The 27,935-nt window shown below is 38.6% G+C and overlaps 1 protein-coding gene and 1 long non-coding RNA gene across 2 annotated transcripts; both read right to left on the bottom strand.

Annotated features, from left to right (window-relative positions):
* Positions 1–2,921: 2,921 nt before the first annotated feature.
* Positions 2,922–5,487, bottom strand: LOC124170868. The gene is made up of 6 exons (XM_046549920.1): positions 5,295–5,487; positions 5,035–5,171; positions 4,636–4,915; positions 4,434–4,555; positions 3,254–3,446; positions 2,922–3,168 (listed from the first exon to the last, which is right to left on the bottom strand). Exons 1-6 carry the CDS (start codon positions 5,485–5,487, stop codon positions 3,125–3,127), a joined length of 969 nt encoding a protein of 322 aa, XP_046405876.1. The 3' UTR covers positions 2,922–3,124.
* Positions 5,488–17,370: 11,883 nt separating this feature from the next.
* On the bottom strand, positions 17,371–27,211 carry LOC124153851. Its single transcript, XR_006863773.1, has 4 exons — positions 27,058–27,211; positions 24,845–24,969; positions 21,893–22,054; positions 17,371–17,439 (listed from the first exon to the last, which is right to left on the bottom strand). It is a non-coding gene; the product is annotated as an uncharacterized LOC124153851 (long non-coding RNA).
* Between the last annotated feature and the right edge of the window lie 724 nt (positions 27,212–27,935).

Below are 27,935 nucleotides of genomic sequence, written 5' to 3'. Positions count from 1 at the left end.
AAATGAATGTGCTACAAATATGAGGGAACTCAGAATGCATGCAAAAGTGCTAGAAAAGCATACTGATCAATAACCATTGTCAGACTGAAAGAGAGAACATGTAAATTTTCACCTGGAATTTGACGAAACTTGATGTCACAAAACTAATTTCAATATGAAAAAGATTCATACCTTCACATTCCAATTTCTTGGACGGCTCCTAAAGGAAATGCACCATCATACTTGAAAATAAAACAAGTTTTCTAACAGAATGTAGCCAGTGAAAAATAAAGAGGCTGATAGGAAATAGGTGCTTTAACCTGGATCCGCCCAAAATATTTTTTTTTGAGATTAATAGTTCATATTCTAAGGGTCTCATTTTTACTACATTCTGAAAATATTGCGATAACTACACAACCGATCAACGTTGATCGGTTGTGTAGTTTCCGAGATACAGGCTGTGACATAAATGTCACATTGGGCGGATCTGTTGTCTTTTGGTGCAATCTAATATTTCCCCAGAAAAAGCAAATATTTTTCGCATTTGAGCTGCACCGTTCATTTAAATGATAAAAATACACTAGAAAAACGTATTATTAATTACATACACTATTTTAAAGCTTTTGTTTAAATTTAAAGTAAATTGTTTAACAATTTAGCAATAATTTTCAGAGTTCCATTGCCCGCGATTCATAAATTTTTCGCTGTAAATTGTGATTTTTTTAAGATGCACAAATTTTTTGGATTTTTACAATGTTATTTCACAAATGTGGGGTTTATTTAAATTTATAATGTTTATATTATAAACTTGTCAAATGCACATCCAGAAAAATTATTTTAAATTTATGTAAAGTTTTCGGCAGGAGTGTTATGAAATTACAGAGCCTTGAATTGACACAATGAATGGATTTGTTGAAGGTACATTTAAATAATATTTTTACATGGCTAATAAGTAAAACAGTTTTGTCTCAATTTTGGAAAATACATAGAATAAATATAGGTACATGTTTCAAAAATATTCTCGCAACACATAAGAGTGTAATACAGTATAAAATTGAATGAAATTTGAATCAATTTGTTTCATATAAACTAAAGATTGATTTAGAGTTCAATGCCGGCGTATACGTACCATTTTGAGAGGTAAGTAGAAAAGCAATATTTGTCCATATTACATGCATCGCATGCAGTACATTTGACGGAAGCGCAATGTTCTCGAGCATGGCGACACAATCTTTTGTTATAGTAAAACAGAGACTAATTGATCATTAGCATCATAACATATTTCACTGTTTGCCTCTGTTGAAAATGAAGTAGTACGGCCGCTATAATTGGCTTTGCATCGATATATGGTCAGTTATGTTTGCATTATTACATGCCTATCTCTAATTGTGACATGCAATGACCAGATTTCACTCGTGAACAGATTGTGAACAGCTTAAAATTGTTAACAGCTACATCCAAAAGCCAAGGAAAAATATTCCACCACCACCACCAAAACTGATTGTCTTCCGCCGAATGAATTGCATGCAAGAATGGATACCAAAATACGCAATCATTCTCCTGCCTAAAGAGAATTTTCTCAGTGGGAAAAATTCCCCTGAAACGTTCTTTAAATGTAGTGATCTACGGCGAAGGTCCCAAAATTTGTCTATTATGTCGGGCATCGCATTGTCTGCACAGTGAAGGTATCTACTCATCACAAAGAAGCTATTCTTTCGCTAGGCTACGGTAACCATTGAGTTGTGAGCACCCCCAGAATCTTCCCAGGAGCATCGCTTGGATGGAAACCAGTTACAACCTCATAACAGTAAAATTCCAATGAAAATTTTCATCTCCTCTTTATTGATGCTAGAAGATGAAAAAAGAGTAGAAGTAGTATAATAATCTAATTCTGCCATGAGAAAAAAGAATGTCATCCGAAAAAACAATTTAAAAAATGTCTACACTTAATTTTTCCCTCTATTCAGGAAGATCTGTTTCGGGGAATAACCTATTTCTTACAAAATGACCTTCTTGTCGCAAATTGGCAGCTTCTCTTTTTACTTTTTTCATTGACTTCGAATCCTTTTCCTTACATGTAACTGGTACCGAAATTCTTCCAGACTTCTCTTGAAATTCATTAGTATTATCATTATCAAGCTGCAAAACAAGCTCCACTCTTGCCCGAAGTTGTCTTCCCATTAAATTTTCCACAAGTCCATCAGCCTGGTCATCTGCAATGTCCTAATGAGTGACAATTGCTGCTTCTGCTGGCTCAAGGTATATTGTACTTCGTCAAAGTCTTCGTTTTCCAGAAGCTATTTGGCTTCACACAGTGCTGAGCTATCGATATCCCTAATATTAAAAATTTTAATTCAAAAGTAATTACCGGAATAAAAGTAAATAAATGCAAATTTATCGAGTTATTGAAAAATAATAAATCTTTTGGCGGGAATACGAAGGAAAAAACGTTGAAAATGCAATGAATTCTAACTAGAGCAAAAAATTCGAAACTTTGAAGATTTGCATAGGGATCCGCCCAATGTGACATTTATGTCACAGTAACATTTATCAGAGTATATTACAGAAATGGAAAGCAATACCAAACATATTAATGTATTATTAATAATTTTGTATCATTATGTTGATACATACCAAAAATTGTCGCTGTAGCGAATATAGTTAATGAAAAAATTAAATATTTACACAAAGCGAACGTCCATTTTTAGTGTCTAGCGAAGGTACCTAAGTACCAGGGGTACTTAAAGGATAGGTCTTCACTCTTACTTGACAATTCTTTCCTTGAATTGAAGCACTTAGCTTCCTCTTTCTTATAAGGTATAAAACACAACAATATACCGTGCCTGAACGATGCAAGAGCCATTGCAGTGGAGCGATACAGGGTGTGACATTTTTGTTACATTGGGCGGATCCAGGTTAAGAAATAACGACAAATATAGAGATATGAAATATATGTAGACATATATATTTCTAATAACCATTAAAAAATATTACACAAGTGAACAATGCAAAGAAATTAATATCATACACACAAATAATGGAAATTAACAATTTTCAATTGGTTAGCATTCCTTCTTCACCCTCCTGCCATTCATGTCTGTCGCTCGGTCGGCCAACACCCCTGGTAATTTCTGAAGAGCCTTCTCTATGGTTGGTAGTTAATGTTCACCAGAAAACTCTTGAAATGTACTGAAAAATGAAAATATAATCTGGAAACTGCACCGTAAACTAGTACCAACATTCCAGAAATGCAAGAGAATCATGCAGTTCTTACCTTTCGCAACTTCTAGGAAAGCCTTTGGAAAAGGTCTTAAATTCTGGCTAGTTTTTCGTGGTTGCACACGGTATAATTTGGCCTCCTCCCCAAAGACGCCATGCAAAATGGCCACACACCAGTCTGCTACACACTTTGACTCCATCGCTTTCCACGATGAGAGGAGGCAGAAAATTCCTTCCCCTAATGAGACCTACAGAAATGTTAACAAAATTCAATTAAATGACCAAACAATAATTTTCTCATGTTCAGATGCAAAACATTTATTTTATTTCCATTCCACCGAAAACAGCACTAATTGGCCTTTTACATCAGGGTGTGATAAACATTTCAACAATTGCCAGTGCACAAACAACCATGCCCTGGGTAAGGGAAACTTACCCATTCGGGACTCGAACCCGTGACCTCTTGTTTGGCAGGCGAGGACTTTACCCTGCTCCCACCACATACCAGAACATACTAGATAAAAAACTCATCATAATGACTGAAGTCACTTCCTAAAGTTTTAGAGCAACATGGATGAATGTGTGATTCTCACCAGGTGAGCTGTTCTATAGGAGCCACGTATCAATGGCTAAACCTGCCATCTTCCTCAGGACCTGGGTGGGAATCCTGCGAAACATTCATCCACATGGTTCGCCAAGAAAGCAGCAAGTTTTACTTTAGAACAGTTTATGGTGGCACTTCTGCTTCAAAAAATTGTGGATTTCCTTAATTCTTTTGTTGGCTATGCACCGTAAATATTTGGCTTGTCTATGTAAATATTTGAGCTCAAAGGGAGAAGTTACTTTGTTATGGCCAATTTCTCATTCTTTTTCAGTTTCAATTGGATTAAATTGTTGTTCCATGTGAGGTCAAAGTGTACAGTTGTCCCCGTTTTCACTGAGAATCATAAGTGACATAGGCATAATTCAGCTTATTCCTAAAGGCCTGGTTACACAGTACATTAACACGCACAAGTATACGTACATTTGCATGCATTCGCTCAAGTTGGGTGCTTACACAGTGCATTTTGGCATTCATTCTCGCGTTCATATATTTACACATTAACTAGTACGTGTTATTGTATTCATTAATGTTATGTACTCATTCATCAGTTTATGTATTCATGTTAACATTCGTATTCTCTTGTCTAAAAAGACAAAGATACCAATTCTTACTCCCAGTCACAGTGTCTTACCTTATCGTCAGCCACTCCCTGTGTTGAACTTTCAGTTACAACTTTCTGCACCGTTCCTGATGCAACCCCTTCTAAGTTGGGACCTGATCTCACAGGGGAGGCATTGTTTCTCCATTTTTCGTCTAAAAGAAAAATAAATAAATACAGGTGAACGAATTGAATCTATATTATCAAAAATTGTAAACCGTAGCATCGGACTCACCGGAAATGTTCCTTAATTTCTCCTCCACCATCTCCAACCTCTTCGTCACCTCCGACAAAGCGGCTTGTGCCTTCAAGCACCCCTCCGCGGAAATCCGATGCCTCTTCTCTACCACCAATTCCCTCTCTAGCTTTAAAATCTTCTCCCTTAGCTCCTCCGTGGAACTACCACTATCAGGCTGGGAAATATCACCATTGGTGCCCACTTTCAGCCTCCAATTTAAATTAAATGAGGCCCACTCCACATCGGCCTCTCTCCTTCTCCTTTCCCGACCATTTTTCTGCATCAAAGAGAAACGTGTTGTGCGTTACTGAGAAAATCCACCATTGACTACTACATTTTCACTCCAATTGATGCTAAGAATTAGCAGCTAACTCGGGACATTGATTCTACACTTACCGACTCCCTTTCTGCAGAGATGAAATCAGCCCTGTCGTAGTCAGTGCTGCTGACTGGGCCATCCGTCAGATCGAATCTTGTCCTCGGCCTACAGGGCCTCTTCGATTCCAATGAAGCTATATGAGCCTCTTCACTTTCTATAAATATTCAAAATCATTACAAATTATACCGTACATAATCACATCGGTGCAAATAACACGCCACCTCCAATAAGCATTCTGTTAATAACACAGCTATCGTTTCAATAATATTCAACTTACCTGCCAAACGTTGTATAAAACCTAGATATCTGAGATTTTCCCCTTCACTCCACTTCAACGATTGGGTACCCCAAGTGTTCAATATCGCACTCTTCCACAGTCTTCTCAATCGGCACCACTCATTAATATTCCCTGAACTTATACGGGTGGCATTGGATGGATTACTGGAATTGTTTTTCCCCGTCCAGTCCATAACACTTTTATAAGTCTTTCTTCAACTTCTCCGATTACCTCCCTGTGTCTCAGCAAGATATTACCAACGTAAAAAATGTGATCAGTGATTGACATTTTATGGTACCATTATGTAGATAACGATAATACTGTAATATTTATACAGACTATCGCATTCATGCAATGACAATCCTGTAATCCTACTCCTAAATACCTTTCTTTAATGTCTTTCTCTTTTGTGTCATTTGTCAATAACACTGACCGGCAATTCATCGTGGTGTTCACCGGGGCCAGTGGCGCAGCGACAAGGGGGCCTTGGGGGATAAAACCCCCCCCAGAGCTCAGAGAAATGTTTAAGTTAAATCTATTTTACTTAATTGGATTAATATTGCTTATAGAATAGTGTAAGGATTAACAAATTATCCCTCAGAAGGCTGTAAAACTGAACATTTTGAACCATTTATCTTATTTTTTTTCTGGCAGAGGGCACCCTCACCTTCCACTTACCCTGGTGTGTATACCACACCCCCAGGCACCCCACTACTAGTTGCACCTGAAACCCCCCCTAGCCTTAATTCCTAGCTGCCCCCCTGACCAGGGCTGCTGTCATGAATATGAGCATGAAGTGTGAAGTAACGTGGGGGTGGGCACCTGAAATGAATATGTCTGCGGAGCAGAAATTCACGGGATACATCATTCACATTGTGACTATGTGAGTGAAGAAAATAGTTTTCATGTAAATTCAAGTAAAATTGTAAACTATATAGGAAGGTAATCCCTTCCATGGCTCTACAATGTCTCACCCTCAGTAAGCTGACAAAAATATCCTGCGAAAACAGATGAGGCTAACATGGGGTTGTTAAGACATCATGACCCCCAAAATTCTATCAAAAAATTCAATTTTTATCAGTGGAATAGTTTTTGTAACCATTTAAAGAAGTAAAGGGAGTGTATATGCTAATGCGTGCCCTACTTTGAGGGAATTCCACACTCCCCGGACTTAGGTTATGACCCCCCAACCCTAATTTGAGACTAAATCCACCCCTGCCACTCAACTAAACCCCCACCCCTGTTACCAGGGGCATAGCCAGGACGATATGTTGGGGGGGACACGGACCAAAGGTCAGAGGGGTTGAACCACCGTCTGAGAGAAAATACAAATAATTTTATCCCAAGATATCACATTTTATTCTATTGTGGCACTTAAAATTAATCAATTGATGGGACACCGGAAAGCTTTTATGCTGGAACATATTTGTGGAGTAGAATAAATTTGATTCATAGGTTTGTAAGCACTAAGCTTATAGGAAGGGCCAGGTTCGTAGAAGACAGATTGATATGACAAGTCTGGTTCCACACGTTTAATTGTCACTAGCACAGATACAAACTCCCCCTCTGAGATACAGCGTAAGACTCTCCAGTCTATTCCCTCCAAGAGGCTTCCCCCCGTGTCGCGTCCGTCTCGTGACCCTCTCAGCGTCCTCCTATTGGCCAGAAAGAGGCCGCATGATTTTGCACATCATACGCCTTCCCACGCCAAGATACTGCAACGTGTTACGGCATAAAGTGTTGGAGGAATACGCGGAGACCAATTCCCACGCGAGAGCCAGTTGCAAGTTATTAATCGGAGTAAGGTGTCAGAGTCATGCACGAGGATGGATCCCACGCAAGAGGTTGCAACGTGTTATGAGTTTCAGATACTGGACCCACCACTCGAACGTGACTCTGCGATTCTTCCATTACACCGAGAGCGGAACCGAGCTGGCACAAGACGGCGAGCGACTTCCTTACATCACTTCCCCCCAAAAGTGAATCGCTGAATTATAAAGAATTATTGTTTATATTCAGCGATTCATCCAAATGAATTCAGCCTACAAAATTTAGATACATAAAACTATTACAATACTACCCACACAATGTACTGTCCATAAAATACATAGTTTCACAAATTATAAAGTTTATGCAACAACACCATCTAAAATCGACTACTAATCATATGAGAATTAAAAAGTTCATGTTCCATTGAAAATTCCAACTAAAAAAAACACTTAGAATTCATTTTCGCATTAAAAACTATGGTAATAATAACTTTTCCTGCAGAGCCCATACATGATAGAAATAGATAGGTAGATTAAAAAAACAGCTCAGTATTTCACCCACAAAATTCAGCCCCCAAAATTTATCCAACCCCGCCGGTTTCTTCACTTCTCGACCAAGTCCATCAATGTCTCCATCTCCTCCTTGACATGTTGGTATTCCCTATCCATCCTTTCTAACGCTAAAATACATCCCCGACCATAGCTCTGCCTAACTTCCTCTCCCATCCTACCTCTTACTTCATCGAAAATGATTCTAATCCTTTTATATTCCTCTTTCATGGAACCCAGATCAAAATTTATAACTACCATCCATGAATGTTCAGTTAACACTACATCCCGCTGTCTTTCAAACAATATTGTACTATTCAACGGCATCACCTCTTGGCCCCTAATAGGGTCCAAACCACAACACAACAACACACCAGCCAACCCAAAATGTTTAGGGGTCCACCATATCCTCTTCTTCCTCCTCCCATCTTGTCAGCGCCTCCCGCGGGCGTAGATAATAGCGGTGAGAGGGTGCGGGAGGGGGGATCACGTAGGGCGGTGATTCGCGACGTCCTCTTCTGGGTCGTAATCTGTGAAGATAACGACGGGGAAGGGGAGGGGGTTCAGTGGGGACGACTCCTTCCGCCTCCAATGGGGGAGCGGTGTCGTCTTGATGAGGGGCAGGGGGCGGAGGGGATTGAGGACCACAGGGGGGGGCGGGCACCTCTTCTCCCTCTATGGCCACGACTTCCCCTCTCTCCGCGCCGCCTTCTCCTCCTCCTGCGCCTTGCGTCACCAGCTGATCCCCTCCGTTCTCCACCCACTCGTCCTCCCAGTGAAGGGGGGTGTTTACAGCTGATGTCGGCTCTCGCGAAGAAATTGACCATACTTTACCAAAATAATAAGCAAGCTGGAGCTATGCATTGCCGCTGTAATGTCAGCATAAATTTTTATATAATTTACGCATTCATATTCTCATGGAAATGATAGTTGATCGTGATATGAAATAATATAGGAAATACTTTCTCCTGTCAATGACTAGTTTAAGTCCAGCCCTGTCGCAGTGGTTTGAGCCATAGTACAGATCCAGTCATGTTACCCAGCCCAGTCACAGTCCACTTTTAGCCACAGTACACTTCCAGTCATGTTTTCTAGCCCTGTCACAGTCCAGTTTGAGCTATAGTACAGTTCCAGTCCAGTTACCCAACCCAGTCACAGTCCAGTTTGAGCCATAGTACAGCTCCAGTGATGTTACCCAGCCCAGTCAAAGTGCAGTCTGAGCTCTAGCACAGTTCAAGCACAGTGATCCAGCACTGTTACAGTACAGTTCTTCTCAAATTCTAGCTGCCATAGTACAGTCTAGTACAGAAAAGTGTACTGTGACTGTGCTAAACACAGAGTTTAGTCCAGTTACAGTGCACATTTAGTGCAGTCGCAGCACAGATTTTTTTGTATGGGTAGTACTGAAACTTCATCAACAAAAACTATCAAGGTGGGCATATTTGTGGCAACTAGACAAATAGCACTGACGTAAATTTTGGTGGTTATTATGTTGAGTGCCCGTTGATGTGCAGAATAGGATTTGTCAATTTTTCTCATAGAACCTAAGTGCTTCGATAGCAATATTTTTAGTACCATAAACTTTGTTCATATTAAGGAAGTGGAACATAACAAATTCAGTGAGTGTCTGTTAGGAATATGGTTTATCTTTCCTTAGACTAGTCAACATTCGAATGAGTGTAGTCGTTTTGGCCACTGTTATCTCTTTGCTGTTTTCTGATTGGATCAGGCAACCAATCTTCAAACACCCAAAAAGGGAACTATATATCTCTGCTAATTGTCCTATCTTGATTTAATTCTGCTTCTTGTTTTCAATAAGATATACAGGGAATGCAATAGCCACATCAAGACTCAATTATTGATTCATGGAAAGAGTATTACAGTAAAAACTGTGCTATGGCAGCTGCACTGTGGCTGTGCTATGGCAACTGCACTATGACTGTGCTAAGGCAACTGTACTCTGACTGTGCTATGACAACTCCACTGTGACTGTGCTATGGCAACTCCACTGTGACTGTGCTATGACAACTCCACTCTGACTGTGCTATGGCAACTGCACTCTGACCGTGCTATAACTGTACTGTGATGTTTCAATTCAAGTGCAGTTTAAGTAGAGTCACAGTACAGCCCTTTTAGCACAGTTACAGTGCAGCTTTAGTACAGCCACAGCACAGATTTTTTTGTATGGGAATGAATGTTGGGGATATAGTCCCAAGGAGAGCGAACGTCTCCGAGTGGCCCTACATGCAATTAATAGGAGTCCATGGCTATATAATTGGCAAGCCCCAAACAAGACCATGAGAATCTTTCATGAATAAAGCCATACTTATTGCATGTCACCAGGCCTCATATCGTTTTTACATCCTCTATTTCGCTGCTCCACTGATATCATTTTTACATCAGACAAATATATGTATTCAATATCACTTTCAGATACTTCAAACGATATCACTTTTACACCAGGAAAAGATATCTAACATATGGCGTTTTTGCTTCGGCAAACTCACCTGACGTAAAAGTGATGTTGGTGGTATCAAAACGATATCAGAGTGATGTAAAACTGACTCTTGATGCTGCCTGGGAAGATAAGAAAATGGTTTTGGAACTAGTTTCAACCCTTTAATTATCTAAAAAACTTCATTTTTCAAAATGATCTTTTGCAAATTTAGGATTTTTCAAATAATTTTGTTTTCTTTCATGAAGCAAGAAATACATTCCAAGTAAATATGTTTTCATATTTTTGGGAGGGTGGTCCGGACCCCCATAGACCTCCCCCCCTTCCCTACGCCACTGCCTTTAGATTACTTACCTGTAGTTTTTCTCTGATGTAGAGATTCAAAATTATGCTGTCCCTAGAATCGACACAGCAGTATTATAAGGTTAATCTTTTAGCAATCATTAATATTAAGAAGTGCTTGCATCCTTAAAGATTTAAATTAATTTTTATTGGAATGTATTTCTTAGGACACTCGTAATTTAGGATTCTAAAAATGCATAGGGAGAGGATTACTGGTGTGTTTAGGCCATGGTATTACGCCCCTCCATTTCCGCTGCTGATCAGAGAGTTTTTCTCCATGTTACTCATCTAAAGTGAGGGACCTCTTTTTCAGGTTATTTGCAGGATTTTGTAGTCCGTCCTTGCTCCAGTCCATCAGGTGAATGATGTGGAGTACATGTAATACATATTTTTAATTTAATTCAGAGTGTGTGATTTTGGCTTTGAGTTTGTGCATTGGAATGTCCATCAGGGAGCAAGCTTATAAATTAAAAGTGTGACAAGTTTTCTTGTAATTGACTCATCATCATGCCCATAGCAAAGACCTTCATGACCAAAACTAAGTGCTATTTAAGTATATTACTTTTTATAGCGTATTTTTCAATTATTATTAATTCTTAGAGAAAATAGGTCATTAATAAATTTCACTTATATTATTGGCCAACTTTCATCATTTTAGTTTCTTGTACATTATGGCAATGATGTTTAAATGGTATTTCAACCCAAGGTATGGATGCCACCCTCTTCCTATTTATTAATCTTAAAAATGTGGATGTAGCAATAATTTTTCAAGGTACCAGGCAATTTCTATTCAAGGCTTATGTAATTGCACTTCTGAAACTTAAATTGTGAATACCTAATGGACTCTCCGATCCCCTTGGTGAATTTCATGCAAAGCACACGAAAATTGATTGCCAAAACACAGCTCCCCCAACTCCTCACCTCACAGAAAAATACTACTATGTATTGATGTTAACCACAATCTATGAAGATACATCACTATGTCAGCTTAATAATTTAAAGTTTTAAATATTTAATTAAGTTATAATTTTATTCCCTTGAAAAAGTGACCAGCAGTCGGTCGCGAAACGTCAGGGCTATCTCCTTTACGACACGCGGCATACACCCGTATGTGAGATATTTTTAATAATCATCAGAAAGCTTCAATCTAGGTATCTTTAAATCAGACATGCACAATTAATCATGGAATTCCTTAAATTTTCAATTTGAGAGCTTTCCATAAAAATATTTCCCTCAAATAAGGGGGCTAAATAAATGTTCATGCCCTTAGAAATGCAATATGTACTAGCAGTGTGTGATTTTAACTATTGGGACAGCCTTTGTGTGTTTCAAGAGGAGAATGAATTGTACGGGGGTTTGACTTTGAGATTGAAAGATTATCTCATACGAACTGACATTTCAGGGGAAATCACGACACATTAAACTCAAATTAACATTGTATAGAACTAAAAAAATGAAATAACTAATATAGATAATACAATATTAAATCTATTTTTTGTCAAGCTTCATTCTTCTATGAAAACATTTTTCCTTTATCTTTGTTTAGAGATGAAAAAAATAGATGTAAACTTATGTTCCCAAGCAGAAAAATAAGCTTTGGCTCCTCAGGTGTGTAAGCTGCAGCCCAAAGTAGATATTCTAATGCATTTCAGACTAATGCAAGTTTATATTCAATTACCAGAATCACGGAATATTTTTCAAAGCAAGCTATTATTACAGATTCCCTATTATTGTATTATATTGTTGTATTTCGACATTTGGAATGTTACACAGACGGGGTGCCGACTTACAAAAAATATTGGGGGGGCCCAAACCGGGTACTTTGCCCCAGTAAATTTTATAAGCAGTGAATTTTGAGTTTTTTATTATTTTAGAAGAGTCACATGATCAACATTAGAACCCTAATCACTCGAATCTCGATACCTGGACACTCCGGGGAAAATCGACATGCCTGACATATTTTTTCCTCACATCTGTAACGAATTTTTAGGGGGGCCCGGGCCACCTCAGGCCCCATGTAGTCGGTCCCACTGTATACAGAGGTAAGGCAGAAAGCTGTATACTATGGCTCATTAGAAAATATTTTGGCCAGATGCTTTGAAAGTAATTAAAATTGCAGGATACATACCTCCAGCAAGATTCTGGTCAACCAATTTTAATTTAGTGTTCATAATTTCTTTTATGCCTGCGCATAGTAAATTACAGTAAAACCTCTTTACATCGTAATGGAGGGGACCAAAATTTGGGCAATTTGATGTATGGAGGTTCACTATAGAGAGGTTTTAGTGATAGGAACCATTTTATTAATAAACCATAATAATAATATATTTAAACATACATGCATGCATTAGTGAACATATATTTACAATTTAATGATCACACAAAGGTAAAAGTAACTTGTTCAAGAGGGCTTTTTAGGAAAGAAATTAGTTATTGGGTTTGCTTAAGCCTTTTTTGAAACTCTTTCGATATAATGTTTTCAATTCTATTGAATATAATCATATTATGATCGCATTCCTCCATGCTTGATAAAAACCATTCAATTACATACAATGAATCCTAAACCTCTTTTTTGGTGGGAACTGTAATTGATTCCTCATTACCAACATCTTCCTCTAAATCCATCTTTTCCTGTATCGTGCAATATGTATACATCTCCTTCACCACTACCTTCCAACTCATGTGGGGAACATATGAATAAATCATTATTAGCATTTACAAAGTCTTCAAATGTTGAATTTGTGTCAACTATTTTGTTGATTTTATCGTACTCTGTAGGTTCATTCTCAAATATCTCAGTTTCCTCCTGTTTGCTACCACCATTAATGAAGCATTTCTCAAAAATTGAGGATATTGATTCCTTCCACGAAAGGCACAGCCTGTTCATAGTCTGAAGGATGTTCCACGAGCACTTTTAAAGTCGTTTTCACTATTCACTCTCCATAAAAAATAAATCACCAGCTGTTTTTGATAATGTCTTTTGAACAAAGAAATAATTCCCTGGTCTAAGGGTTGTAATTTACTAGTAGTGTTTGGTGGAAGTACACAACTTTTATATTTCTTAAAATAATTCCTTAATCCTCTTATTTCACTGCCCACATTTTTTATTTGTGCAGCCTAGATATACAGTTTCTTCTGTTTTTCCTGGGTTGTTTAAAATAGATGTCAGGGTAAATGATGCCATTCCAAAGGTCACTGCTACATCTTTCTCCTGCATGCCCTCGTCGATGGCTCGGAAAATTCCTCGGAATGTGGTAATGTCAAGCAGCCGCCTTGTTTTATCTGTCGAATCCGTCATCAGTAGCTTATAATTAATTAAGTACTTTTCGTATGTTTTCATATTTTATGGCAAACAATTGAAAATACTCCTTATAATATATTTTAGAAAATTGATTTATCATTCTTATAACGTATGACTTGTTAAAGATTATAAAAAATAAATAAACAATTGCAAAAAATAAACAAGATGTTGAGCGTAATTTTGAAAATTTCGTCGAATTCCCTTTCTCTAAAATACAATGCTCATAGAGTTCTGTAGAAAAATTCTGTCGAGGGCACAAAGAAACGCTAGGTCTGCAAAACGACATGATTTCCTAGTGAGAATGCTGGGCGAACTACTTCAGAATGCGGCGGCTACGGTAAAAAATTTCATTGCTCTACCGCGTATCAGCTAATTAGCTGTCTCCTTCACCTAACATTGTCGCGCATGGAGTGATGTTCGTTCAGTATTGCTTGAAATTGACGTCCCGGACTCCCGATGGAAGAGTCAGATTTCGCGGCATAAATACGCACGCAAGACATATGACTGTCGCTAAGCGCAATATGCGATCGTTCACGAAAGCATCGAAAAAAATACCAAGGCGGCAGTGAGAAAGTGCTACACCGGGAAATATGGGAATAAAATAATTGCAAAACTGTATTTGATTTATTTCGAGTCACAGTAAATTCATGAAATATTTTCATTTTAGAAACGGAAGTAGCAATGCGGTTGAGTAATAATGTCTCCATGAATGGGAGTGAAGTTAGTTGAAATATTTCCACCGACAAAGGATTATAGGCTGCGCTGATCGCCCCTTATATTAATTGAACATAATATGTAAGCATTTACAGGAAAATAAAGCCATAAGTAACAGAAAGCGAGTGCTATCGCGCAATTTTTACCATGATTCGAGAGAAAACGATGCGTTCTGTCTTCATTTGCTGGCACTTAAAATGATTAGGATAGTTTGTAGCCTTTTTCTTATTTACTGTTAGGTATGCTCTCATATGGAACAAAACGGCCATAACTAATGGTTAACGTGAAAATTACAGTATAGTAAAGGTGTAAAAGAAAAGAATAAGCGTGAAACATTTATTGCTGAAAATGTCATTCCATGTTCGTTATCGCGGCTGCATTAATGGTCTCTAGTTGTCTCGGTACGAAATGCGGAGGTAGTTAGGCCGTCTCGGGGGTGTCTCGTTGCTATGATATATAGAGGTTTTACGATATAAAGAGGTTCACTATAGAGAGGTTTGCCTATAATTTTACATGTAAATCTGACGGGACCAGAGGGTTGGTACGATGTATAGAGGTTTACGATGTAAAGAGGTTCACTACATAGAGGTTTTACTGTAATTGAATTAATGTTAACTATTAACTTCAAAAATCAATGAGCAATGTCTTACAATTTGTATTAAAACTATTGGTGGTATGGTATTTGGAGGAGGCGACCGCTGAGAGGAGATGACAGCTGAGGTCATTTGCGCCATGAGGGAAGGGGTAGGTAAGGAAGGGTGGAGAGAAACCTGGCGTCGGCATTAGCCTGCTCTTAATGAAAGGCGCCAAAGAAGGGACCACGGCTTAACGTCCCATCCGACGGACGGAGTGTTGCGCTTGAAATGTCCTCCACACAACATTCAAGCAGGGATCGGGCAGTCTCTGAAAATTCTCTGCTGCTGCCGGGATTTGAACCCAGGCCCACCGGGTGGGAAGCCAACACTCTAGCAACCACTTCAAACTATTGAAATTGCTGTTTTCTTTTCTATTGGAACCGATGTCATTAGTTCATTATTAGTCAATTTTTTTGCAGCTAAGGATGTAGATATCTTGTATACAGTCTTTTTCCTGTTTTATGAAATAGGTTTTGCAAGTTAAATTTTTACAGAGGTAAGTAGAGATGATTATGATTAATAACAAAGTAATTGATTGATATTTGGTATATGCTCTTCTCAGGAAAACCTAAAACACCATATCTTAGAGAAAGTTAACTTATGAATGGCACAATGTAAATGCCTTACTATATTTATTCACCATTAAAGTGATAATACTGTCGTGTGCCGATTACTTACCCCCCCCCCCCCCCATCCATAAAAGGATAACATGGCAATGACCACAAATGAATGTCAGAGTGGACTTCAGAACATGATTGTCTGAATGCAATGACACACTTATTGGAATTGTTGAGTTTGACTTATTATAATTGGTTACTGGGCCATCAGGAATTGGAATACAGGCACAGTTAGCGGAAGTATCAAAATAACATTTCCACAAATTGAACACGTGACCGATACACTGGAGACTATACTTCCCAAAGTCATTCCCTACTGTAACTATGGTTAGTAACAGTGATTTTCCCTGATGCGAACAGAATAACTATTCTTATTACTACCACATGGGATGTGTCTTCAGCCATTAAAAATTCAGGTGAGCCAGAGTAGAATGTCCTTTGAATACTGCACTTGCCAAACACAGCTGACGACCCTTCATTTGCTCTCAGGGATAGCCATCTCCCTCAATAAAAGTGACATACTCCTCTTAGGAAGCCATGACCACCCAACTTGCACCAGACTATTGCATCTATTTGAAAAATGATTCTTGATACTTTATTTCCCCAAAAAATGATGCATACCTCAAAAATAAATTTAAAAAATAAAATAAAAAATAGAGTAAAGTGGTAAATCAAAATATCAATATTTTCACTACCTATATATTTTACATGAACTGTCGTCAAATAGAAGGCTTGAGAAGGTAAAGCTGATGAGAAATATCTGCACTATGGGTCACCTGGAGGGCGAGTGGTACCATATGGCACCCCCTGCCAAATACCCTGGGCAAGTTACGCCCATATGTGTTGGTGGCCCTGCACCACTCGCTTGCTATGCTCTTATGGTATCACTCTAATGGATTCAACGGGATGATTGCGAGGGCCAAGTGGGCAGGGGCACAGCTAGGAATTAAGGCCGGGGGGGTTCAGGGGCAACTGAAACCGGTGCGTGTGGGGTTGTGGTATACGCACCAGGATAAGCCTTAGGTGCGAGATTAATAAATTGCGGAATTTTAAGATAAATGGTTCAAAATGGTGAGTTTTACGGCATTCTGAGGGATATTTTATTAATCCTCACACTATTCTATTAGTAATATCAATCCAATTAAGTAAAATGGATAAAACTTAAAAATTTCCCTGAGCTCTGGGGGGGGGGGGGGTTATCCCCCGAAATCCCCCCCTAGCTGCGTCACTGCAGGTGGGCACCACAGTCTGACGTTAATCCCAAGTTATATAGGAGCTGGCCTCGTTCTGGCTGTGGCAAAGTTAAGTGTATCGCTTAAGTACATTATTTAAAAAAATTAATGACGATGTAAGAGAAATATTATTGTCGACGAAGAATAGATTTTAGGTCTCACCAATCCCTTTGCGAAAGACACAGCCCGAAAGTTTTCATTTAACATCTCACCAATCCCCCCTTAATTAACTCTTTTCAGTTCAAAGGAAAATCACGGAATTTACCGCCCGTTCCACACGAGATGACAACGTCGATGTACTTCTTAATCCTGTTCTTGCGCGGGGAGAAATTCTCATTAGGGTAGAGAAGTTCTCACATTAGTAAATCAGAACGAACCAAACGACACGCACGCGTAATACCTTCCCTAAGAAGCAGCTGAGAAGCGGTGACCCGCTCAGCGATCATGACGTCATCAACTTACCTGCGAAAGGATATTGGTGTCACCCCATTGGCCACGTATTCCTCGAGAAGAAGGAGATGGTTTGAAAATCTGGAAAAAACAGATCTATCACATTTTCATCCCTAATTTCAATTGTAATTGAAAAAAAATGTTAACAAGCCCATGGCATTCCTCGGAGATATTAAGAATAGTAACTATTTATAGCATGAACAAAATGACAGCCATATAGCATAATAGAGCCCAGTGGCGAATCCAGAGAGGGCAGAGGAGGCCACAGCCCACCCCCCTTGAGTATACAATAAATAACCCATACAGCACACAAGGTGGAATACACATGTATTGCATCTGTAATACAGTCAAAATACACGAAGACCGGATGCTGTATTTAACCGTAATACAGCAGTAATTTCTGTGTATTTTAACTGTAAATATGCTTCAAATGTCCTCTAGTACACGTATAATACAGTGTAATACATGATAACCGAATAACACCACTGTTAACAGTGGTGTTATTCGGTTCGGACCCACTTACCCCCTCTCTGTATTTGATAGCTTAGGGGAGGGATGGAGGAAAGGAAAGGGGTCAGAGAAAGGGTATTTGCGAGGGTGTGGTTTAATAATCAGTTTTTCTCGGTTTTGTCCCCATACAAAATGCTTGAAATGTTGGCTTTCCACTGACAACTGGCAACTTTAAATCCAATTATTTAAATATTAAAATATGGGCTTATAAGGCTCATGAAAGTAGGCAGATATTAAAAATCAATCAATGACAATGCGATTCAAAGCACGTACAAGTCGTAACAACAAATTACATTAAAGTCCCATATACCCCACCTTTCCTACGAATGTTCAATGGTTCGCGAAATTTAATAGAACTCATGCGTGTGACTAATATCCTGGGAGGAGCAAATCAAGTCATTAAATAACCATTTGTGTTGTAATTCATTAATTGATAAGCTAGGCAATGACAAAGTGATTTTGTCGTGCCATTTTTTAAAGCAGTTTCCCAAAATGAAGGAAATTAACATGCATGCGAAATTCCCATCTAGTCCTAACAGCTACATACAACGAAGCTGAACAGGATTCAATATCATAGGCGGATCTAGGGGGAACACTAGGGGTGGGGGAGTACGTGGACACGCGCCCCCCAGGCCCTTTTACATGCAAGGCTTTCAATTCAGTACCATTATCATTGCATTCGTTTTGTGCTACGAAGTATCCTTGCGCCCCCCACCCCAGAACAAATACTGGATACGGCCTTGCTTGTTCCCTCCCCGCCAGAACGAAATCCTGGATCCGCCCGTATTCAACATCAACCTAGATGAAAATGTTACAAGTTGAAAGAGATTTAAAAATTAACATTTACTTAAAAAATAAAAGCCCGCCATCATTACCCGTAGATATAAGTATGAAATATTAACGTAACATCCATGAAATTAACGAAATGAAATTTATCGAGGATAACATAAACATGCTTTCAAGTGAGACTGAAATGTATGCTTTGAAAAAATCTAAATTCTATGCAAGAAATGTAGTAGGCGAGTAGTCGAACGGTATAATTATGATTAGGAAGTATCAACAAAGAGCAAATGAAGGCATCAAAAACATATAGTTTATTTCATGAAAACAATGTTACGTCATTAACTAATGTTAAATGAACATTAGATAAAGGAGGCCAGACACAGACAGTACATAAAGGTGGAGAAGTTCTCCGTTACCAAGAGATGTTTCGTCCTCCAAAACACCCATAATTCTGCGAGTTTATTTGAAGAACAAAATCGTATACGTCTAGATAAACTGTAGTTTTCCACCAAAAGTAGGAGCCCGTGGCTACCAAGGAAAATAATACATGAAGATGATCACCCAAATTCTCTGCCCCAATGGTAAGTTGTAACGGATAAATTGTAAGTTACCAAATGGGGGAAGAAGGTAGGAAAATGGGATAGGTTGTATGGGTTTCCTGTTGCCACCCATAGAGGTACAGTCGCATTCAAAACTATTGCAACAAATGGAGCGGCGCCACTTTCGCCGCAGTTTTGAAATCGAGTTTCGGTATTTTCTATTGCACCACTGGGAGCGAGATTTGAGCAACATTCCCACTTCCCGCAATATTTTTAGAACAACATCATTAAAGGGAAATGTATGCGGGATATGTGCAGTGTTTAATACCACATAAATTGTGCAGCTCATGCTAGATAATAAACCTACGTCCAGAACGTCACTTTACTTCCTCTCGTAAGTTGGCCGATTCGTCTAAGTATATTGTCTTACAAAACGCTGAAGCTTTTCGATCAGCGATAGCGAACAAAACATACACGTGAAATATCACAGCAAATAATGCCACTGAGTGTTAAAATTCAGTTTGATTTAGTGACACTAGAAGACTGGTTCATTCGCTTTCCTGACAAAGCTTGTAATGAATCCCCTCCGGAGTCAACGAGTGAGATGGACTAGTGATTAAGGAGAAGACTTACTACGGTAGTATTCCGAAGTCGGTGTTACGAACCTTTCCGCAATATTTTTTTTTCAGTTACATGGTATGGCAGTAACAATTTTTAAAATCCACTTTAACGCATATTAACTCAATTAAACACTGCTGTCGTTATACAATTTTTAATGAGGAAAATTCCCTTTTTTGCTCTCCGCAGATATCATTTCCTATCTTTGGATTCATATTTGGACTCACCGTTTACCTTTTACCAATATATGGCTCCGTAGCCGAGTGGGTCTATACTGTGCGCTGTAACATCATGGGAATCTTGCGAGGGATCAAGTCCGAAGTGATCAATTTTTTAAATTTTTTAAACATAATATATGCAAGAGAATGCAATTGATTTTATCAACATAATAATGGTGGTGACTAAGAAAAATTCAATACTGAATTGTTTTGAGGAGTAAAGTTTTCTGAACTCCGAGGTAATCCACACATGCGTAAATCCTCACATCACATGAAGTAAATTTAGGAGCAGTAACACAGGGAAAAAACAAATATCCAAGACGCTTACTCCAGCGAAAGCTATTATATCTAAATTAATTAGCACATCATGGAGATACACTCATCTTATACCCAGCGAGGAAAAGAACCGACCGAAAGGTAATCTAATAAAAAAGAGACGAAATAATATTATTTTCCAATGAGAAAATCAAATATTTGCATTTACTTTTTCAATCTCCCATCTATAAGTTTTGATTCTTACACTCTAAAATCTAAATCAAGGAATATATGAATCACCGACATCTTAGTAAACGCACTAGCAAATCACAGACTTGCACAAATAGTTGACAAGCTCGCAAGAGGGAATAAAAATTCCACCATTAATCAGTAAGCCATCCTAAGTTGATAAAACAAATTGATGTCATAGACGGTATATGTGATCACAAATTAATTTTTGCGGCCTTAAAAATTGGAATAGAGCCATCTGTAAAACCAAAACGGAATATTTCATTTCGGGTAATTTTTGGGGTAAACATAAAGATAACAGATGAAGTGAAGTATCTAGGAGTTACGATGGCTTCGAACCTATTGCTGGGAACACACAAGAGCCCTGAAAAAGTTAGCATTCGTCAAGCGTATTGTGTATTTCGCAATTGTCCGACCATATCTTAAATATGCAACGAGGATATCGGATGCGGCGTAGAAAGACTTAATTGCTGAACTTAATAAAACACAAAGGAAAGCTGTGAAATTAGTCAAAAACTGCCACGGGTGTGCAGGAAGCTTAACATAAATGTTTAGCGCATTACGTTAGGAGCCGCTAGAAACCGAAGACTACGAGCCAAGCTTATATTGCTTGAGCAATTGAGAATGGATATCTTTAACAGTGACACGGAGAACATGATATTAGAACGCCACTACATTTCCGGGTCCGACAGAAACGACAAATTAAGAGAGATACTTTGCCGAACGGATAGGTGTGGGAACTCGTTTTTCAAGGACTCAAAAACAGTATAAATATTGCTGTTTTATTTATTGAGGCCATCTTTCGTTTTAAAGCATCTCTTTTAAATGCTTAAGGGGAGCCCCCCCCACCCCCCCATGGCTACCAAACTGACAGGAGAGTTGCAACATGCCAATTCCAAGACCGATTGGTGAAGACATTTGAATAAACACAACAAATTAATCATTACTTTCCTTTACCATGAGGAAGGTCCAAAAAGATAATTTCAATCAGCAATTTGGAATAACAATAACGAGGGAGTTAATTTAACTTAATTTAAGAATTTTTGTAAAGTTTATTAAAGAATAATAATTAAATAAATTTAAGAAATGAATTTAAACTTTCCATATTGGTTTTTCACCCTGATAAAAATAAACTTCCTCATTGTGAGTAAAATGAAAGGTAAATGAAGGGTAGTAGCCACCATGGTGGGTAGTTACCCTTGTTCAATCCATGTTCTACACTCCGTGGAGGGTAAGGGAAGGGAAGGACAAACCTTCTTCTACCCTTCCTTGGAACCCATTTGCTTTCCATCCATCTACCCTGCATTAAGGGAAGGGTAGGCCTATACTTCTTGTATCCTTCCTGGGAACTACTTCGCTTACCATTCATCTATCCTTCATCCAACATCTATTGAGTGCAAGGGAAGGGTATACACTTCCTTGGGACTCCTTCCCCTGCCATCCGACTGCCCTTCCTCTACACTCAATTAACGGTAAGGCAAGTGTAGGACTATCCTTCGTCCATCCTTCCTTGGAACCTCTTCTCTGTAAAATAACATAAGCAGCCTTTGATAGCAAAGCTAGACGGGATGCACAACAAATATATAAAAGTCCTCTAAGGGAAAGTAGTTGCTATAATTGTGTGAAAAGGACCTAATATTTCTACGTGGCTGTCAAGGAGACATCGCGAGAGTGATGTTCGGGATTTGAATCCCGATGTTATTTTCTGAAACAAATAAATATATAGGCAAGGCTACCTTGGCAGCCGTAGGTGTTAAGGTCTCACGGGGTGTGGGTACCGGATTCAAGTCCACACGAAGGGTAATTTTTTTCTGTCTTCTAATTTTAGAAATCAGTGTTACAACTCATCCCCATTCGTTTAATTTAGTTGCAATTGTAAGAGATTAGCTGCGATAATTATGTTGCGACTTTTTTTATTTTCATATTAGTTTATGGATTTTTAGTTTTCATATTAGTCCTACCCTTCCTTTACCCTTCATTGAGAATGGTCCAACCCTTCTTCTACCTTTAGCCTACACTCCAGGAAGGATAGGGCCTACCCGCCTATGCTCTAAAATATGCTCCGTCTATCCTTGCTAAAGGGTGTAGGAAGGGTAGTCCAAGGAAGGGTAGTTTAAAGAATCAGAAATAAAAAGATAACAGAGAGATTTATACATATCTAGTGAGCCAGATATAATTGCAACAATAAAAAGCAATTTTTTAAGATGGATATCATCATCATCTGGAGTTTTGCCTGTTAGCAGGTCCCTTGCGCCAACGCTGTCTCCATTATTTCCAGTTTCTGGCCATTTCTTTTTAGTCGGCTATATTTTCCCATCTTTAAATTGTCAACTAACAGCCGGTATGATAAAACAGCCTGTTAACTGTAGGCCAATTGATAAGACAAGTGACTGACCAACACTGCGTTTGTGAGACCAAGCGCCGAAGGATATAAAGAGATGTGGACTGGAAATAGAAATGACAGAAGAGTGAATGCGTTTCGTTTGCGAGGCCAAAAACCATTATGGGTTCACATGGTCACACGAGTGAGTAAGTTATGTGGGAATCCAGAAGCTCCTCAGGCCAGCAATGGGAGGGAGAGATGGAAAAAGAAAGAGAAAATAACAGTTACCTAAATACTTGTCAAAAGTAAGAAAAGCTTACTTTTTTGTTTTGTCTATTTAATGCATCGTACACTCCCAACAGGTATGAGGCCAGCAATTTTCTCCTGGGGAGCTTAGCAATTCCTACACGAGAAAATCGTACAAATCATTAAACCAGCTACACATATTTTTCATTGGAATCTTGGTGAAAGTTAAATTCGAAATTTTTTTGCCGGCATTAGATATGGAATATAACTAATGAGGCGAGGGCATAACTACACATAGGCCTAGAGTCTACCGATACTGTGACAAACGGTAATTACTGAGTTTATGCCTAATAGCAAGTCGGCCAAAGTATCAGAATTCTATATAGAGTTTAATTGCAATAATTCAATTTTCTTTATTTCGCTTGTTCTAAATTAATGACTTTCAACACTGTACAGTTACTGAATTTAAATAAAATATTGAATATTTTATGGATTTTGTTGTTTATATTGTGTGCTATACTTAAAAATGTGCACATGAAAGAATTATGATACTGTGCTTAGCACCTAAATATTAAAGAAAATAACTATACTGTAAATAAAGAAGTCAATTTCTTTGAAAATATTTTCTCTTAGAGCTGTTTGCATTAAGCAGATGTTTGGGTTGCATGTGTTTGTATAAGCTGGACTCCAATGTATTTGGAAATATGGAGTATTCGAGGATGGATTGCCCTGGGCTAGTGGTCTCCTCAACAGATGTATCAACAGCAGTTGCCGTAAAGGAAAAATTTTGGTGGAGAGTGAAACCCCCAATGCTCTTCCCTCGCCTGACATTCAGTTGCAAGAGTTAAGGCTACTCCATCTTCATCGCAAACTTCTCCAAAAAAAATCAGCTCATGTTCGATAGCTCGTGTTCATTTCCTATGGGGTCTTTCAGTCAGACCCAATATTACAATTCTACCAGGTAATTCTGTAAGTGGATGGAAAAGATAAGTTATGACAAAAAGGTATTTCTCATGCAATCATTTTCTCATAACTTTTAAGTGAAAAAATGCAAAATTTACCTCCTATTTTTCATGATTTAGTGATGTTGTTAAGTTCTGGTTCATTAATTCATTTAGATAAAGAGGTAGATTTAACTGTCCATTTTCATCCTTTTCAATAAAAAGACCAATTCTTGATGAACCTTCCCAGCATATTACAGTTGAGGACCTCAAATCCGGAATCCAGAAATCCAGAACATTTGAAAATTCCTCTGCGTAGTGTTTTGACTTGCCATTCCAAGTGGCTTCACTTTATGACCATCAAATGATTCTAATATTAATGACGTGGGTTTCAATTCCACCTTCATCAAATTATCACTTTTACAATTGTCCAGTATTCTGTAAGGCAGAACACTCAATCGAGCTCCGGTATCTAGTTTAAATTTGACGTTTACACCATTAGCATTAATAATCTCAGACCAGACATTCGAATCATCTGTATACTTAAACTGCTCACAACACTTTCAATTACAAAATCATTAAGATCGTGTTCAACACTTACGTCTTGGGCAGATAAGTCAACTGATTTTACTTTAGTATTATTATACAATTTTCTAACTTTACATGCAATTTCAAATGATTTTGCTTTCCACAATTATTGAAAATTTTACCAAATGCTCGACATTCTCCTTTTTTATGCTTATAATTGCACGTTTTACGCAAATTCACTACTGTCTTAGGTAGGTACTTATCAGTATGCCTCACTTAATCCTTCAGTGCTTTAGCTCTCGTTCTTTTCCTGCTGACTGCATCCACGGGTTTGGTTCCTTGCAGGGTCTCAGCCTGATGTTTACCCATCTCAGCTGCCTTGCAGATCTCTTTTATGCACCCTGAAAGTTCCAAATTGGTACATGAGTTTTAAGCTAGTAATCCGTCACAAAAAAGACCGATTGAGCTCGAGGTATGCGTCCTCTTAAAAACTAACACTAAATATCAGCGCTGATGTTGGGCACTAAGTGATAGTTTTTGTATGAGCACATTTTTTTCGCATAATAAATCGAAGCGGTTAACTAGGGCTGGCTACTAATAAACAACGGAGCTGTGACAAGGCGACGTCACTGAAAATGAGTTCTAAGAAGTGTGTAAGGAGTTGTAGAAGACCGTAGCTGCTTTGCAAGAGTTAGGCAATTAAAACTATCCTATCTTGAGACAAAAGAAAAACCAAAGCTTAAAATATAGGATTTATTCAAAGATAAGATCCTAGCTTAGGCCGAGAAGTTCATTCCTTGTCTTGGTTTGTTTGTGCAGGCCGAAGCAAGGACAAAAGGTAGGAGCTTAAAGGTTAGGAGGTAGAATGGTATGTATTAGTATATGGGCACTTTACTCGAGCAGAGAGGTTCAGATCCAGTTGAGTCTACCCGACTCGCCCCAAAAAGAAGTAATGCGAAGTTGGGTCTAACCGGTCATATAAACGTGTGGAAAATACCTGTAGACTGATTGTGAATGGTAAATAGGTCTAACGCCTCAACAGATGAAAGTTAATAGGAAATAAGTAACATTTATGCAAACCGGAGGTTTTTATTGAAGAAAATTGGCCACACCATTCCCCTGCAGTTAATTTTATGCCCTAGAGAAGCATTTCCGCCCCTCAGCATTTACGGAAATGGCAATTAATATGCATGAATTTTTCTTGACTTGACTTCCGACATACTGTTAGTGAGACGCGTCCATCGAAACGTCGGCAGAAATTGGGGAACCTAACCCGGACGGAAACCCAGAGAGAAAAAGCCATCGCTGCAGCTCAACGGGAAAGCAGCAGCAGAAAAAAATACTTCTCAGGCACTATAAATTTCATCGTTTAGCCCAACTTGTTGAAATCGTTGCGGTCTCGAAAATATTCACACATATGACAGAAAATAATCATCAAGATGGACTTTTGAATTATTTTTGGAATGTTATGTGACTCGGCACAGGAAATAGAGTCATTCGACACTTGAATAAACACTTGAAGAGGCTTCGCATTAGTGTTAGCCATGTGTGAGAGTGTTACTATATTACCTTTACCGTTATTCAAATCAAGGCCGCAGTCGTAACGTAGTGGGGATAGAACCACCCATGTAATTTCTGGGAAAATTGAAAATATTGCAATTGCTTTTAGGTGGCTTACCAATGAAAATTTTCTCTTGAACAGATTAATGAACAATTTTTAAAATAATTTATGAAAACCACAAAGTCACTCGTCAACGTATATCAGGCTTCATACCTAATATCACTGACAGGTATTGCACACCACCAAGTCGGTATGGAAGTTAATGAACCCCCTAAACAACGATGTACAACGACTGCTCCTGCCATACACATAAAATGTCCGGGTAGGAGGGGTTCATTATGAGGGATTTCGCATATGATCATTCTCCCTAAAATTTCGATAGGAAGAGGAATTGATACCTCCCTGACTTTCCCACCGCTACCACGCCAATGACCTCAAGCTATTACCATTATTTCATTGAAAAAACATTACGAAAATACTTGCTCGCAAATGCGGATGAGTTGATCTTTACCATTAAGTTCTTAATGTAGGTAATATGTGGAACTTTCGAAACCGTAAATAGATGAAAAGTGATAAGCAACACAAAAAAACAATCCGATTGAATATTAACGAACAACACAACCACCCACTCAAAAGTGCAGCAAATTATCTCATTTAAATAATAATTTTGATGCTTTCAAAACTATCATGGAGATTAGTGAGCGACCGATGTTTGCGTCCTTTAATTGCACTGCCATTTTAATGAAAAAATCACATCTCAAATAGCGAGATTTTACAAATGCCTATTACTTTTTTTCGATTCTTCCCACCCTACTGATACAACCAGTAAAAAAAGTACGAACATCATCGTAAAAAGCCCACATGACTTTTACAAAGTAAGTTTATCCTATTAATTGTTCTACCGCCAATAAAACATTTTCGTACTCACGTAAATGGCCATCCGAAGAGTTTTTATGTTTCTTTCGTAGTCTCCTTCGCACAGTCTTCTTACACCAACTCCGTAACTGCTGAGGAAGAAGGTGATCTTGACGAAGAGGGTTGGCTGGTTTATCAGCTGTCTAATCAAGAAATAAGTTGCTTGAAATGGCACCAAGGTTCGTGACGAATAGACTAGAGGGGGGTTAGACATGATAGGAGGCGGGGTAGGGCAGTTACTGAGGCCGTCGAATTAAGGCAGGCTCGACATCAAATAGCCATGACTACTGCCCAATTTTACGTCGCGGAGCAGACTGTTACGAGAGGCAATGGAATAATGCAATACTCGCGCGAAATGATGATAATCTTGTGGATGACGTCTTTGAATGACCTTTGAAGCAGATTTTTCCCCCTCCCACAATGGGATGATTTTTCTGGAAGGTCTACGCGCGAAAAAGGTTGAAAAATTGCATCGAGGCCCTCGCGTAAGGATACAGTTTTCCGCTAAAGTTATTCCGCGAAGACTTAAAATTAAAATTCGTTCTTCCGCGTAACAAATCAATTTTCTAATCACACCTAAACGTATTATTAAATTAATAAGCAACATCAAATATGAAAATTAATAGATTTAAATATTTTATAAGTTATTGATGTTATGATTTCGCTTGCTTTGTACTGTTTTTTTTTAATTTATCGGAACTATATACCGTGGCGGTCAGTTGTCACGTGACACTCGAAGAGGCCCACGATGCGTCTCCTGTAAATCTTTCATCAGTCTGGCGGCAACTTGTATTGAGTTAAGAGGTGAGTACGGGAGTGTTCCCAAAAAGTTAACAGCTTGCATATTCTACATTCCTCTCAGCTGTATATGGTGTGTGATTTCGACTTTAG

The sequence above is a fragment of the Ischnura elegans genome, chromosome 1 (genome assembly GCF_921293095.1).
Source record: "Ischnura elegans chromosome 1, ioIscEleg1.1, whole genome shotgun sequence".
Taxonomy (NCBI): Eukaryota; Metazoa; Arthropoda; class Insecta; order Odonata; family Coenagrionidae; genus Ischnura; species Ischnura elegans.
The sequence above is the reverse complement of the archived record's forward strand: the minus strand, read 5'-3'. Positions and strand labels throughout refer to the sequence as shown.